This window comes from Schistocerca piceifrons, chromosome 4 (assembly GCF_021461385.2).
Source record: "Schistocerca piceifrons isolate TAMUIC-IGC-003096 chromosome 4, iqSchPice1.1, whole genome shotgun sequence".
Taxonomy (NCBI): domain Eukaryota; kingdom Metazoa; phylum Arthropoda; class Insecta; order Orthoptera; family Acrididae; genus Schistocerca; species Schistocerca piceifrons.
Genome location: NC_060141.1, coordinates 472,684,502 through 472,697,591, shown reverse-complemented (window position 1 = coordinate 472,697,591; position 13,090 = coordinate 472,684,502). Strand labels below are relative to the sequence as shown.

Below are 13,090 nucleotides of genomic sequence, written 5' to 3'. Positions count from 1 at the left end.
AACCGTGGTTTATGAGGACAAATTTGGACCGATCAACGATATCCACTATCATTCGACTCAGCTTCAACTTCGCATCTTTTCCTCTCCATATACATCGAATCCACGTTTACAGTTCTCCTGCATGAGAGTGTAATTCTGAATCGGAAGCTGATGTAAACTGCATCTTGTTTTCGTGTTTCACATTTTACTATGAAAGGTTGGACTTCTTGAAGACATTGTTTGGTATTGGATACCACTTCCCTCAATCAGCTTCTTCTCTTTTGCTTACTAAAGACATTCGCCTTTATAAAGCGACTGTTAATTTCCTTTAGGGTATTAGGAAAAGTCTATAGACTTTAATGGCCTGTTCATCGTTTTTACGTTTTGCTTGTAATCAGTTTCCGTAATGGTGTGAGCTGATAAACCTCAACTGTCTAATTTACTTCAAAATCTGTTTGTTATCGATTTAGAGTGGGCACAGTTGTGACAGCTTGAGATCTTATATCTGAAAAACTGAATTTATATATTCTATTCATGCAATTCAGTGTACATTGTAACCATGTGTTTTAGATGGTTAAATAGACTAAGCGCTCTAGAGGCCAAATAAATAAAGAAAAGCGAATACTAACTGCCGCTCCGACCGATAGGAGTTACGTGCAGACAGACAATAGACGTCAATCGACAATAGTCAACAATGGACATTAACTGTTTGTTGCATGAATGCTATTAGCACTGAGTAATACTATGTAAATCACCTTTCAAGAGAGTTAAGCCGCTATGTGTATAATTAGAAAGATGGAAAAATAAATATATCTAGTTAGCATGTGACAATAACAATTGATTCAAGACCAAAAGCCTAAGCCGAAACTTACAATTTTCAGGATATCTTTGAAATTGTTAAGAATGACAAGAAACTGTTGACTAAAGCAAACGAAATGGGTAAATTCGATTTTGTCAGAGATTAATCTCATGATGGATTGTATGCATTCCCTGAGAAAAGAAGTAAAGCCCTCAGAAGAAATGGCTGGATATCAATGTGACTTCATGCACATACACACCATCATTCTGCGTGATGGGTGCAACGGCCACCAGAATGTACTAATGTTCTTCATCTTTAGTGTTGTTACCAGGCCCGGTAGAATGCGGAAGGGGTGTGAATAGCGTCAGATGCGAGTTATCAGCACTTCACAACGTTTCAAAGCGGTCTCACTGTGGGTCTCCATTTGGTCAGCAGGCCGAACAGTGCATTATTCAGATTTGCAGGGCATTGGGATGTAACAGGGGCCCGACGTTGGACTGCGTGAGAAAGTGAGGGCAGGCAGTCATTATCAAGGGCCTAGTCGATCACGTATGAGTTCGCCGTACTGTACACCAGCACTATCGCAGCCCCTTCACATCCGTACCTTTAATCCGAGAACAAGTAATGGACGCCCTGCGGCATTCTGTCATGCTGCACCATTTGTCAGGGACTAGCAGTAGTTGGACGATGGAGTTACCGTCCCTGAACTAGGCAATGTAAATAATGCCGAAAGCTGGAAGTAATATATAGAAGGGCTATATAAAGGAAAGAAGGTGGAAGCCAATATTGTGGAAAGAGAAGCGAATGTCTACGATGTTGGGAGGGGGCTTCGATAAGGCGAGAAACATTGGACAAAACATGCAAGACCTAAGTAGAACGAGGCACTTGGATCAGGAGATACCCACGGATATACTGTCGCAGAAGAAGCTCAGTAGCGCAGTCGCCATAGTCTAGTGGTTATTATACTAGAATGTTGCATGGAGGGTCGTGAGTTCAGAACTCACCTGAACTGATGAAAAACTTAAATTTCTATATTCAGTTCGAGTACATTTCAGAAGTATCCACAAATGGCAAGGAGCACTGTACTGGAATATTCTGTAGCAGTATACATACTATATGTGTTCTGGCCAGAGGCAATTCGCTCCGCGCTCTTGTACGTGCAAGTGATTAATAAACCTTCGTTAAGTCAAGTTAGTGTTCGTCATTCATCTAATTACACCTTCATCTACAGGACATTATTCTCGTGGAGGCCCTGGGTATTGGAACTTGCGATACCGCGCATTATCGACGGCACAGTGGCTCCCATCAGGCCACGACAGAGCCGCCGTTTACGTGGTGAGAAATCCGAGTTCGACCCATATTCAACAGATCGCAATCTATCGGAGACAGAAGAACAAGAGGACGTCACAATGACAGCAACTATGTGCCACCACATGAGACATCCTTGCGAGTTCTATGGTGACGATGGCCAAGATCCAAACAAGTGGCTGAAGGTATATGAGCGTATAGCCAGATTTAACAAATGGGATGATACCGTGTGTTTGGCTAACGTATGTTTCTATTTGGAGGGCACTGACAAGCAGTGGTATGAGAACAATGAGGAGAAGTTCACAAGCTGGAAAGTATTCCAGGCGGAACTGCGCAAGTATTTCGGCGACACACAACGACAGATTGCAAGGCTGAAAATAAATTACAGTGCAGGGCACAGCTTCCAGGAGAAACGACAGCATTCTACATTCAAGACGTCTTGGAACTATGTAAAATAGTGGATCCTCGAATGAAGAAGTAGGGTAAGGTTGCACATCTCATGAAGGGTGTTGCAGAGGACTCCTGAAGGAGGTTTCGACAGCAGACGACTTCATAAAATGGTGTCACTATATCGAGACAATTTCTCAAAAAAGAATCACATGCAAGAAGTTTGAACGGATTCCAAACGTCGTATCGATGTCTGTGATGGAGGAAGAAACTGATTTCACAAGTGTTCTTCGTCAGATAGTGAGAGAGGAATTTCAGAAGGCACTTGGATTGCACGTCGAGCAGGAAACCGAGAGGTCATAATGGAGGAAGTGGAGCAGACATTGACCCCAATCTCTCGTCCTTCATTTCCTTTTAAAACGGTAAAAATGTCGAGACCCAGGCGAAGTTACGTTCCTACAATGCCGCATGAGGAACCTGTTCGGACACCAATGAAGTCTGATGTCTGGAGGACCCAGGATAACCAAGCAGCATGTTTCCACTGCGGACGACCGGGACATGTGGTGCGCTATTGTCGGGAAAGACGGCAGACATTTGATGACGCCCGCGCCAGAAGACAGCAGACCGAGCTTAGCCGACGTCAACTCCGGGGTGACGAAGATGAAGAAGAAGATGTGGGTGCAAGACGACGTACGTCACCGTCGCCGCAAACTAGCCGCTGGAGAGGATGCTCTCCAACACGCCGATCAATGTTTCCACCACCGTTTAAAAGCTCCAGCCGAACACGTAACCGTCGCAATCTGGAAAACTAAAGGGTGCAACTTTTCTCGAAGGTGAGGCCGCCGAAGATAAAAATCCTCCGTCGCATATCACTACAAAAATGATAGGAGACTATGTAGATATCCTCATGGATGGTCGATCAGCCCGAGCTCTTGTGGACTCTGGAGCATAATATTCAGTCATTTCGGAGAAGTACCGTCGCCAGTTGCAGAAAAGCGTATTCTTCGACAGCAAAACGTGTCTGCTGAAAGTGCCTAATGGGAAATATGTAAAACCTACAGGAATATGTGTCATTCGTGTGGGTATAAGTGGCCATACACAGCCCTTAAAATTCATCGTCTCACAAGAGTATAGACGTACGTCGTGATCATTCCTGCAGTCGGCGCTAGAAAGGTAGCTGTCATGTGTCAGGCCATGCAACAAACCATAGATCTTGTAGTGGAATGTAAGAGAAGCATACCACTGAAGAATATCTTGGTCATCCCAGCCTCTGTCGTCTTGTTTAAGAACGGATTCGGTGAATTGTGGGTAGTTAACTATCGCCAAGAACCGCAGATCCATCCAAGACGCTTGTGAATGGCAAATGCTGAGCTGCTAATTGCAGAACAGCTGAGCGTCATAGAAACCTCCCATGCCTAAGTCTGTGGGCGAAGTTAGCGCTACCACTACGAGACAAGAGCTTCTAGATGGACTACCACCAGATCTCACTAAGGAACAACAGAAGAAGCTACTTGCCATTTTTCAAGAGTTCTCTGATTGCTTCAATCCATAGGTGAAGAGCAAATTAGACAAGTCGACGGTGAAGCACCAAATTGGCACTGGAGACCATCAGCAACGGAATGTCGAAGAAAATGATGACGAATGACATCATTCGCCGGCCGCTATGACAGAGCGGTTCTAGGCGCTTCAGTCCGGAACCGCACTGCTGCGGTCGCAGGTTCGAATCCTGCCTCGGGCATGGATGTGTGTGGTGTCTTTAGGTTAGTTAGGTGTAAGTAGTTCTAAGTCTAGGGGACTGATGACCTCAGATATTAAGTCCCATAGTGCTTAGAGCCATTTGAACCATTTGAATGACATCATTCAGCCTTCGCAGGGCCCATGATCGTCACCAGTGGTTCTTGTCAGGAACAAGGATGGCAGCTGGCGCTTCTGTGGTAATTACAGGAAGCTTAATAAGATAACTAAATAGGACGTTTACCCTCTTCCACGAGTTGACGATACACTGGATTGTGTGAAGGGGGCTAAGTTTTTCTCAACCATGGACATCTACTAGGGATACTGGCAAATCGAAATAGATGAGGCTGATCATGATTCAGCTGCATTCATCACCACTGAGGGCCTGTATGGGTTTAAGGGAATGCCGTTTTGTTTGCGTAATGCACCAGCAAATTTTGAACGGATGATGGATAATCTTCTAAGGCACCTGAAGTGGACGATGTGTCTTTGTTATTTAGATGACATTAAAGTGTTCTCAGAGACATTTGATGATAACATAAAAAGACTGAGGGCCGTTCTTAAGTGTATGCAACAAGCCGGACTGGAACTTAATCCAAGAAAGTATCTCTTTGGAGCAAAAGAAATCAAAATACTTGGGCACCTTGTGTCAAACGAAGGTGTGCGGCCAGACCTTGAAAAGGTGAGAGCTGTAACGAAATTTCCTATTCCTAGAAGTATTAGAGATGTGAGAAGCTTCCTCGGATTGTATTCTTATTACCGTCGTTTTATCAAAGACTTTTGTATCAAAACCAGACCACTCCAAGAGTTGTTAAAAGCCAATGCTAAATTTATCTGGGGTGGTGCTCAACAAGATTCTTTCGATGTGCTGCGAAAATCTCTGACGACTGGCCCTGTACTTGGTCTGTATGATGAGAGAGCACCTACAGAACTACACACAGATGCCAGTGGGTATGGGATCGATGCTGTTCTGGTGCAGATTTCGGATGGAAAAGAAAAGGCTATAGCCTAAGCTTCTAGGACACTTACAAAAGCCAAGAGAAACTACTCAACTACAGAGAGACAATGTCTTGCTGTGATCTGGGCCATGTGCAAATTTCGACAGTATCTCTATGGAAGGCCATTCACAGTTGTTACAGACGATCATTCACTTTGTTGGTTGACAGGTCTTAAGGATCCAACAGGACGACTCGCCAGGTGGGCACTACGTCTTCAAGAGTATGACATTACCATAGTGCACAAAAGTGGAAAAAAAGACCAAGATGCCGACTGTCTCGCAAGAAACTCTGTGCAAGACCATCAAGACTTTGATGAAGATAGTGACTGTCTCGCTGCACTCCAGGATCTCTCTGCTGAGCAGAAGAAGGATGCCAAGATATCTCAAACTATGCTTGACTTAAATCGGTCAGAGGATGTGAAAGGACAATTTAAGATAGCCAATGGATTACTTTGCAAGAAAGACTTTGATCCGTTTGGAAAGAGGTGGCTACCAGTGTTTCCTAAACACATGTGCTTAGATGTTCCACAGAAATTCCATGACGCACCTGAGGCCGGACATTTAGGATTTATTACGACATACGATAGGATCCGCAAGAGATTTTTCTGGCCAGGTTTTTTTAGGAGTGCCCGTCACTATGTGTCGCACTATCGAGAGTACCAGAGGGGAAAGGCAGTTCCTCAGAAACCACTTGGCCGACTCATACTAGTTTCACTAGCCGAAACGCCTTTCCAGTGTGTTGGGATTGACCTCCTCGGAAGATTTCCAATGTCTGGTAGTGGCAATAGATGGATTATTGTTTGCACTGATTATCTGACACGCTATGCCATTACAAAAGCCGTGGAAACAGCCGAAGCATCCGAGGTAGCCAAATTCATCGTGTAAAACATTGTATTAAAACACGGTGCCCCAAGGTCGTTAATTACGGATCGAGGGAAAGTTTTTCAATCGAATCTTGTGACAGAGATAAACCGTCGGTTCAACATTACTCATCACATGACGACTGCCTACCATCCACTAACTAACGGGCTTACTGAACGCCTTAATATGACCTTGGCTGACATGCTATCAATGTTCGTCAATGTTGAGCAGAGCAGCTGGGATGGGGTGCTACCTTTCGTGACGTTTGCCTACAACACCGCCAAACAAGACACCAAAGGATTTACGCCATTTTTCCTGGTGCATGGGCGTGAGGCGACGACGACGATGGACACTGTGTTTCCGTTACATCCTGATGACGTGGACGACGACTACATCGGCCAGGTGTTAACCAGAGCTGAGGAAGCTCGGCAGTTAGCTCGACTCCACACGCTGCAGGCTCAAGAAAACGATCGCCGAAGGTATGACGCGAGCCGCCGCCCTGTTGCCTACCAGCCTGGTGACCTCGTCTGGATCTTCACTCCTGCTCGTAAGGCTGGTCTCTCTGAGAAGCTCCTCAGGCGCTACTTGTAATTTCTATATCCAGTTCGAGTACATTCTAGAAGTATCCACAAATGGCAAGAAGCATTGTACTGGAATGTTCTGTAGCTGTATATATACCTTATGTGCTCTGGCCGGAGGCAGTTCGCTCCGCGCTCTTGTATGTGCAAGTGCTGAATAAACCTTTGTTAAGTGAAATTAGTGTTCGTCATTCATCTGCTTACACCTTCATATACGTGACAATATTAAGATCGCTGGGAGAACTTGTCATAACAAAAAAAAAGTCTTCAAGTAAAACGATATAATCCTAATACCAGAGAAGGCAGATCTTAGTTTGACCCGTGTAAGCCTCCTCATCTCCACGTAACTACTGTAACTAAGGTGCACTTGAACCAGCTTACTGCAGTCAAGGCTTGGTCTCCTTATACAATGTTTACCGTGCCGCCCCCCCCCCCCTCCTGCTCAACCCCCCCCCCCCCATACACACAGAGACACACTTCTCTCCATTATCAAATTAAATATTCCTTGGTGCCTCAGGATGTTTCATATAAACCGTGCCCTCCTATGCTATACAGCAATGGATCGTTACAGGTAACGAGCAAATGTCACACCCATGGACGTATGAATCTAGAAGTATAAAACGACAAAATGAGTGCACTAAATAAAGCTGAAATAAAATATACTACTGTATTACTCCTTAAATATTTTGCGTGGTGTTACATCGATATCCTGTTTGAAGGACAAAACTGTTTTACGTATTAATATGATTTCTGGGTATTATCAAATTCAATGGAGTAAAAAACTATTTTTAAAGTCTGAAGGCTAATAAATGCTTTCACTCGGTATTTTTATACACTGAATTGTGATAGTTATAGTCTTTTTTTCCTAACAAGATATCCACTCCAAGCCAAAGTTCGAGTAACCTCGACTTGTGGAAATCTTTGAAATTACGAAATGAATAATCACCATGTCGCCTGTAGAATAACTATCGGACTCCTTTAATGCAATTTGGAAAAGGTGCGAATTCCGTTTTGCACATAAATTTCATTCAGTGATTGGCTGTGAAGCCGGCCAAAAATTCCTCCCACAAAAGCTTCAGTTATTACAATGCTGACGGCCAGTTTTACTAATTATTTGTAGATGAAACACGACTCAGGATATGTAAATAATGCACACGACTCTCGGCGGCTAATACTTTGTTTTAAAATCATATTTCCAACTTGAATATACTTGTACTAATCAGCAACGAACAATAAGAATAATAATCTCAGTAGGAATCTCAAGCGAAATGAATGATTTTGCATAGTTTCGTCACATTTACACTTTAACGGAAGAAAAAAATTAAGCCGGTTGCGATATATTCTGCGTCATGGATCTGGTTAACTTTTAGTTCTTTGCTTTGTTACTTAACCATCTCAGGCTCTTTGCCTCTTTATTCATTACAATTTCTTACTCCTAAGAAAGGAAACATGAATAAAAAATACCCAAAATAACTTAAATCTAGAAAAGAGGTGCCACAAAATATGCTTCCGAACTTACTTAACGAAAGAAACCTGAAAATGGCCACGTCTAAGCTTGCTAATAGCGTTTGTGTAATCAGTACCTAGAAATGAAGAGATTAGCACAGGACAGAAATAAGAGGAGTGGCAGCATAAAAAACAGTGGCACTTGACTATAAATATTCTGGTCTGTCACCTGAGTGTAAAATAAAATAAGGATAGTGAAAGTCAACATTGTTCGTTTCTGTTTGTCATGAGTACGTTGCGTTAAGAAACACGCACTGCGTCAGACAGCAATAAATGTCATGTCGTAGCTGACAGCTCGGAAAATAGAAATAGATTTATCGGATGTTTTCCCATTGGCACGAAGACTAATTGTTGGCGTCATCCTAGTAACGAAGGGGTCTTGACGCAAACAAGAAGAACGTTAGCGATGTTGCTACGGCGAGTGAGTCTAAGGCCAAGGTGTCGTAATGGCGAGGAATAAGAACTGTTAGTGTTGTTTGGGCGTTGCTGATGTCACACAGGAGATATAGTAGACACATGACATTCAGCTCATTGAGAGTTACCGTTTCCTAACGAGGGTTGTTTGGAGATTTGGAAAATTACGAAATTGATGTACCGTCAGACAACAGTAGCCATGCAAGTTTTTAGGGTTCCGTGCCTCAACTTGTAGAAATGGAACCCGTAAAGTTCACTTTGTCGTTCATCTGTCTGTCTGTCCATTTGTTAAGACCCCTTTTCCTCAGAAACGGGTGAGATACCAAGTTGAAATTTATATCAAATACTAATGAAGACAAGAAGGAATAACAGACACTGGTTGCGAGCAGGCATTGATTTAAATCAGTGGAGAAAGTAGAAAACTTGTGCGGCTGAACCCGGGTCTCCTGCTTACCAGGCCGATGCGTTGACCACTGCGCCATCCGGACACAGTGGTCATAGCACCTGCACGGACTACCCTAGCACGCATCAACGTAAGACCCAAATTCTCAACTTGTGCACACACTACTAATGCAGTGTCCCTCGCCCATTATCCCCTTTATTCACGGCATTTCGCCTATGACTTGGCGTGCATCGGTACTGAGGAGATCACTGGCCATCCTAGCCTCAGTTGTATATACATGGCATCTCTTCTTCCACAAATGACTGATAATTCTGGCATTTTCGAAATGCCTCTGCAGCAGCCGCTTCACTGACTGTCAATGTGCGAGGGGCGCCATTTTGCATAAAAATGATCGTTCCCTAACATCCGCGTTGTTAAAAGGCTGTAATGACGTTGGTGCGCAAAAGAATTTCGTAGCCTTAACCAGGGACGGTGCAGGTAGCGGGTCACATATGACTAACCTCCTCGAAAAATTCGTTCCTACGATAAACGATTCTGTCAATCCGCAACACACAGTCAACTTTGCAGAATGACGTGGTACTAGCTGATGTGTGTGCGGATCTTCCGTTGTCCATTTTCTGCAATTCTGCGTATTGACATGTCCTTGAGATGGAAATGGACTTCGTATATCGACAGAATAATCCAAGGCCATTCAATGTCCTCTTCCATGCACGCAAGAAATTCCACAGCGAACGCTCGTCTTGCTGGAAGGTCAGCTGGAAGCAACTCCTATATAAGAGTTATTTAGTATGGATAGAAATACGGAATGTTTTGTAGAATTTTATGCACCGAGCTAGCAGGCATGTCCAGTGTTCGGGCAATTCCCCGTGCTCTGCATGTTTGCACCCCACCGCTCGACCCCTCCAGCAATGCTGTGGACATATCTGTGACAGACGTCAGATCAGCTGCTGTCCTCCCTCTCCAACATTGCACCTCAAAAGAAATGGAACCTCTCTTTTTGAATTCTATGATCATCATCTCTAGACACTTAGCAGACATCGGATGGATGCATTTTTCATAGGCTTCAGCGTCCGGAACTTCTGCAGAGCTACTTGTGCACAGTCACCGTTCTTATAAAAGAGCTTAAGCGGCGGCTCGCGATCCTTCATGGAGACAGTTATGTTGGACGTCTGGGACGCAAACAGACGAACAGCCATGTACCGCGCAACTGTTCGTGTGCATATTCTGATGTTTACAGTGCCACACATTGGTCAAATTTAGGTAAATTTTTCTTTTGTTCCTTAACGTTTCCACCTGCGTCAATAATATGCTCTTCCCATTTGACATCATTCTTAGCAGCTGTTCTCTTTCTACGGTGTTTTGAAACTGGAATATTAATTGTGGACATACACACGCCGTCCGAACAGGCCTCGGAAGGCCCGATGGTACCGACTGACGGCCGTGTCATCCGGAGACGAGAGGGGTCACAGGATGCGGATGTGGAGGGCTTGTGGTCAGCGCACCGCTCTCGCGACCTTTGTCAGTTTTCGTGACCGGAGTTGCTACTTCTCAGTCAAGTATCTCCTCAATTGTGTTCACAAAAAAATGATTCAAATGGCTCTGAGCACTATGCGACTTAACTTCTGAGGTCATCAGTCGCCTAGAACTTAGAACTAGTTAAACCCAACTAACCTACGGACATCACACACATCCATGCCCGAGGCAGGATTCGAACCTGCGACCGTAGCGGTCGCTCGGCTCCAGACTGTAGCGCCTAGAACCGAATTGTGTTCACAAGGTGTGAGTGCAACCCGTTGCCAACAGCGCTCGACACATCCAGATGGTCACCCATTCAAGTGGTAGCCAACTCGGACAATGCTTAACTTCGTTGATCTGATGAGAACCTGTGTTATTGCGGCAAGACCATTGGCAATTATGGACATCCTGTATTTCAGATTACCCATTTCAAGTTTTAAAGATTCGTTACTTACCGGAGTGCTAGTCATTCGATCAATCAGACAAAATGAAACTGTGCTTATGAGCTGGAGGGTCACCCAAGGATGCATGGATGACAGAATCATTTCTTCTGTTTTGAAAAATTTACTTAATGTGCCCTTCTACTAATTGAAGGCTTAAACTCAAATAATTTAGGCATATCCATCCCTATTAAATAGGAGGAGTTGACCGTAGCCGATAGGAATATTACAATACTCAATGCTACGCTCTGCTATAGTTTCGCAATAAATTTATTGGTAAGCGGTTTCGACGATACACTTCATCATCATTAAGACCTAAAAGTAATACGTAAAGAAAAACAGTGAACACCAGTGTGATATCAAAAACAAAAATGTATCTAGAGTTAAAACATACGGAGGTGACGAAATTCGTAGGACTGCGATATGCATGTATGCAGATAGAGTTAGTATTGCGAACAGAAGACATAAAAGGGCAATGCATTGGCGGAGCTGTATTCAGGTGGTTCACGTAAAACGATGTCTGACATGATTGTGGCCGCAAGACGGAAATGAACACACTTTGAACGCTGAGTACTAGTTGCAGCTGTTAGCATGGGACATTCCATTTGGTAAATCAATTTTCCGATGTCCACCGGGTCAAGAGTGTGCCAGTAATACCAAATTTCAGTTATTATCTGTCACCACGGACAATGCAGTGACCTACGGCCTTCACTTAAAGACCGAGAACAGAGGTGCATGTCAGTGCTAGCAGACAAGCAACAATGCATGAAATAACTACAGAAATCAATGCGGGACCTACAACAAACGTATCCGTTAGGACAGTGCGGCAAAATTTGGCGTTAATGGGTTATGGCAACAGGCGACCGAAGAGAGTGTCTTTGTTAACTGCACGACATCGCCTGCAGTGCCTCTCTTGGGTTCGTGATCATATCGGTTGGACCCAAGACAGCTGGAAAACCGTGGCCTGATCACATGAGTCCCAATTTCAGTTGATAAGGGATGACAGGATTTCAATTTGTCAACACGGTGCAGTAGAAGCTGGTGTGGCTCCATAATGGTGTAGTCTGTGTTTACGTGGAATGGACTGGATCTTCGTTTCCGTAGGCTATTTAGAGATCATTCGCAGCCGTTCATGGGCTTCATGTTCCCAAACAACGAAGAAATTTTTATGGATGATAATGCACCGTATTCTGGACAATTCGAGTGAACGGTTTAGCCATCCAGATCGCCCGACATTGATACCACTGAACAATTATGGGACATAACCGAGAGGTCAGTTCGTGCACAGAATCCTGCACTGGCAACACTTTTGTAATTATGGTCAGCTATAGGGGCAGCATGGCTCAATGTTCCTGCATTGTACTGTATGTATAGTTCATACGGTACTGAGCTCCATTAAGGTTGACGTTTTAGTAATTTGGTCATACGTACATGATCCACTTCTCTCTCATGACCCAAAAGAATGACAGTTTTGATGATTGGTTCTTTTTCTATTAACTGGTCCTCCCTATCTCGTCTTCATGCAAACTTTTATAGGCTCATGATTGGCTCTGTCCTCTATATTTGTTTAGATCTTTCGGTACTTTATTTTAGCTTTTATATTGTGTATGGACATGCATTTTCATTTTTATTGCTGATTACGACATAGACCAATTGTACTTGTGTATGTACCTCGTATCACTTGACTACGTTTGTAGTTATGTTGTATGCACGATCACGCCCAAGATTAGTGAATATTTATTTGTGTGATGGGTTGTTAACCACAAATCTTTAATTATGTCCTTATATACTAGTTTCGATTGTTTTAGATTTCTAAGAATGTACACGATTTGTTCTGAAATGGGTCTTAATTGTATATAGGTACTCAATTATGTTTTCATGTTACACTGTTTGTACATTGATTGAGTTTTACTATAGGCGACCGTGTGCATAGCAGTACCGACAGAGTACAACATGATGATTGTACCCCTATATTTAACAATACACTTATTAAGTTCGTGTACAGATTGTTATTAAATAACAGACTAACTACGTATTACTTATTTTAACTGTAGGTGCAATTTTGCTTTTGATGCCCACTGTTGCTCTTGTAGCTGTTTTCATATTACTTTTAGGACCTGAAGATGACAAAGAGTGTCGTCAACAACTGTTGGCAATAAATTTATTATG

The 13,090-nt window shown here is 43.5% G+C and overlaps 1 protein-coding gene across 1 annotated transcript in view; it reads right to left on the bottom strand.

Annotated features, from left to right (window-relative positions):
• The window catches only part of LOC124795924 (methyl farnesoate epoxidase-like), a 416,805-nt gene extending 405,854 nt beyond the window's left edge, over positions 1-10,951 (bottom strand). The window contains 1 exon segment of the mRNA XM_047260004.1: positions 10,937-10,951. Coding sequence (XP_047115960.1) covers positions 10,937-10,951 — 15 coding nt within the window.
• Between the last annotated feature and the right edge of the window lie 2,139 nt (positions 10,952-13,090).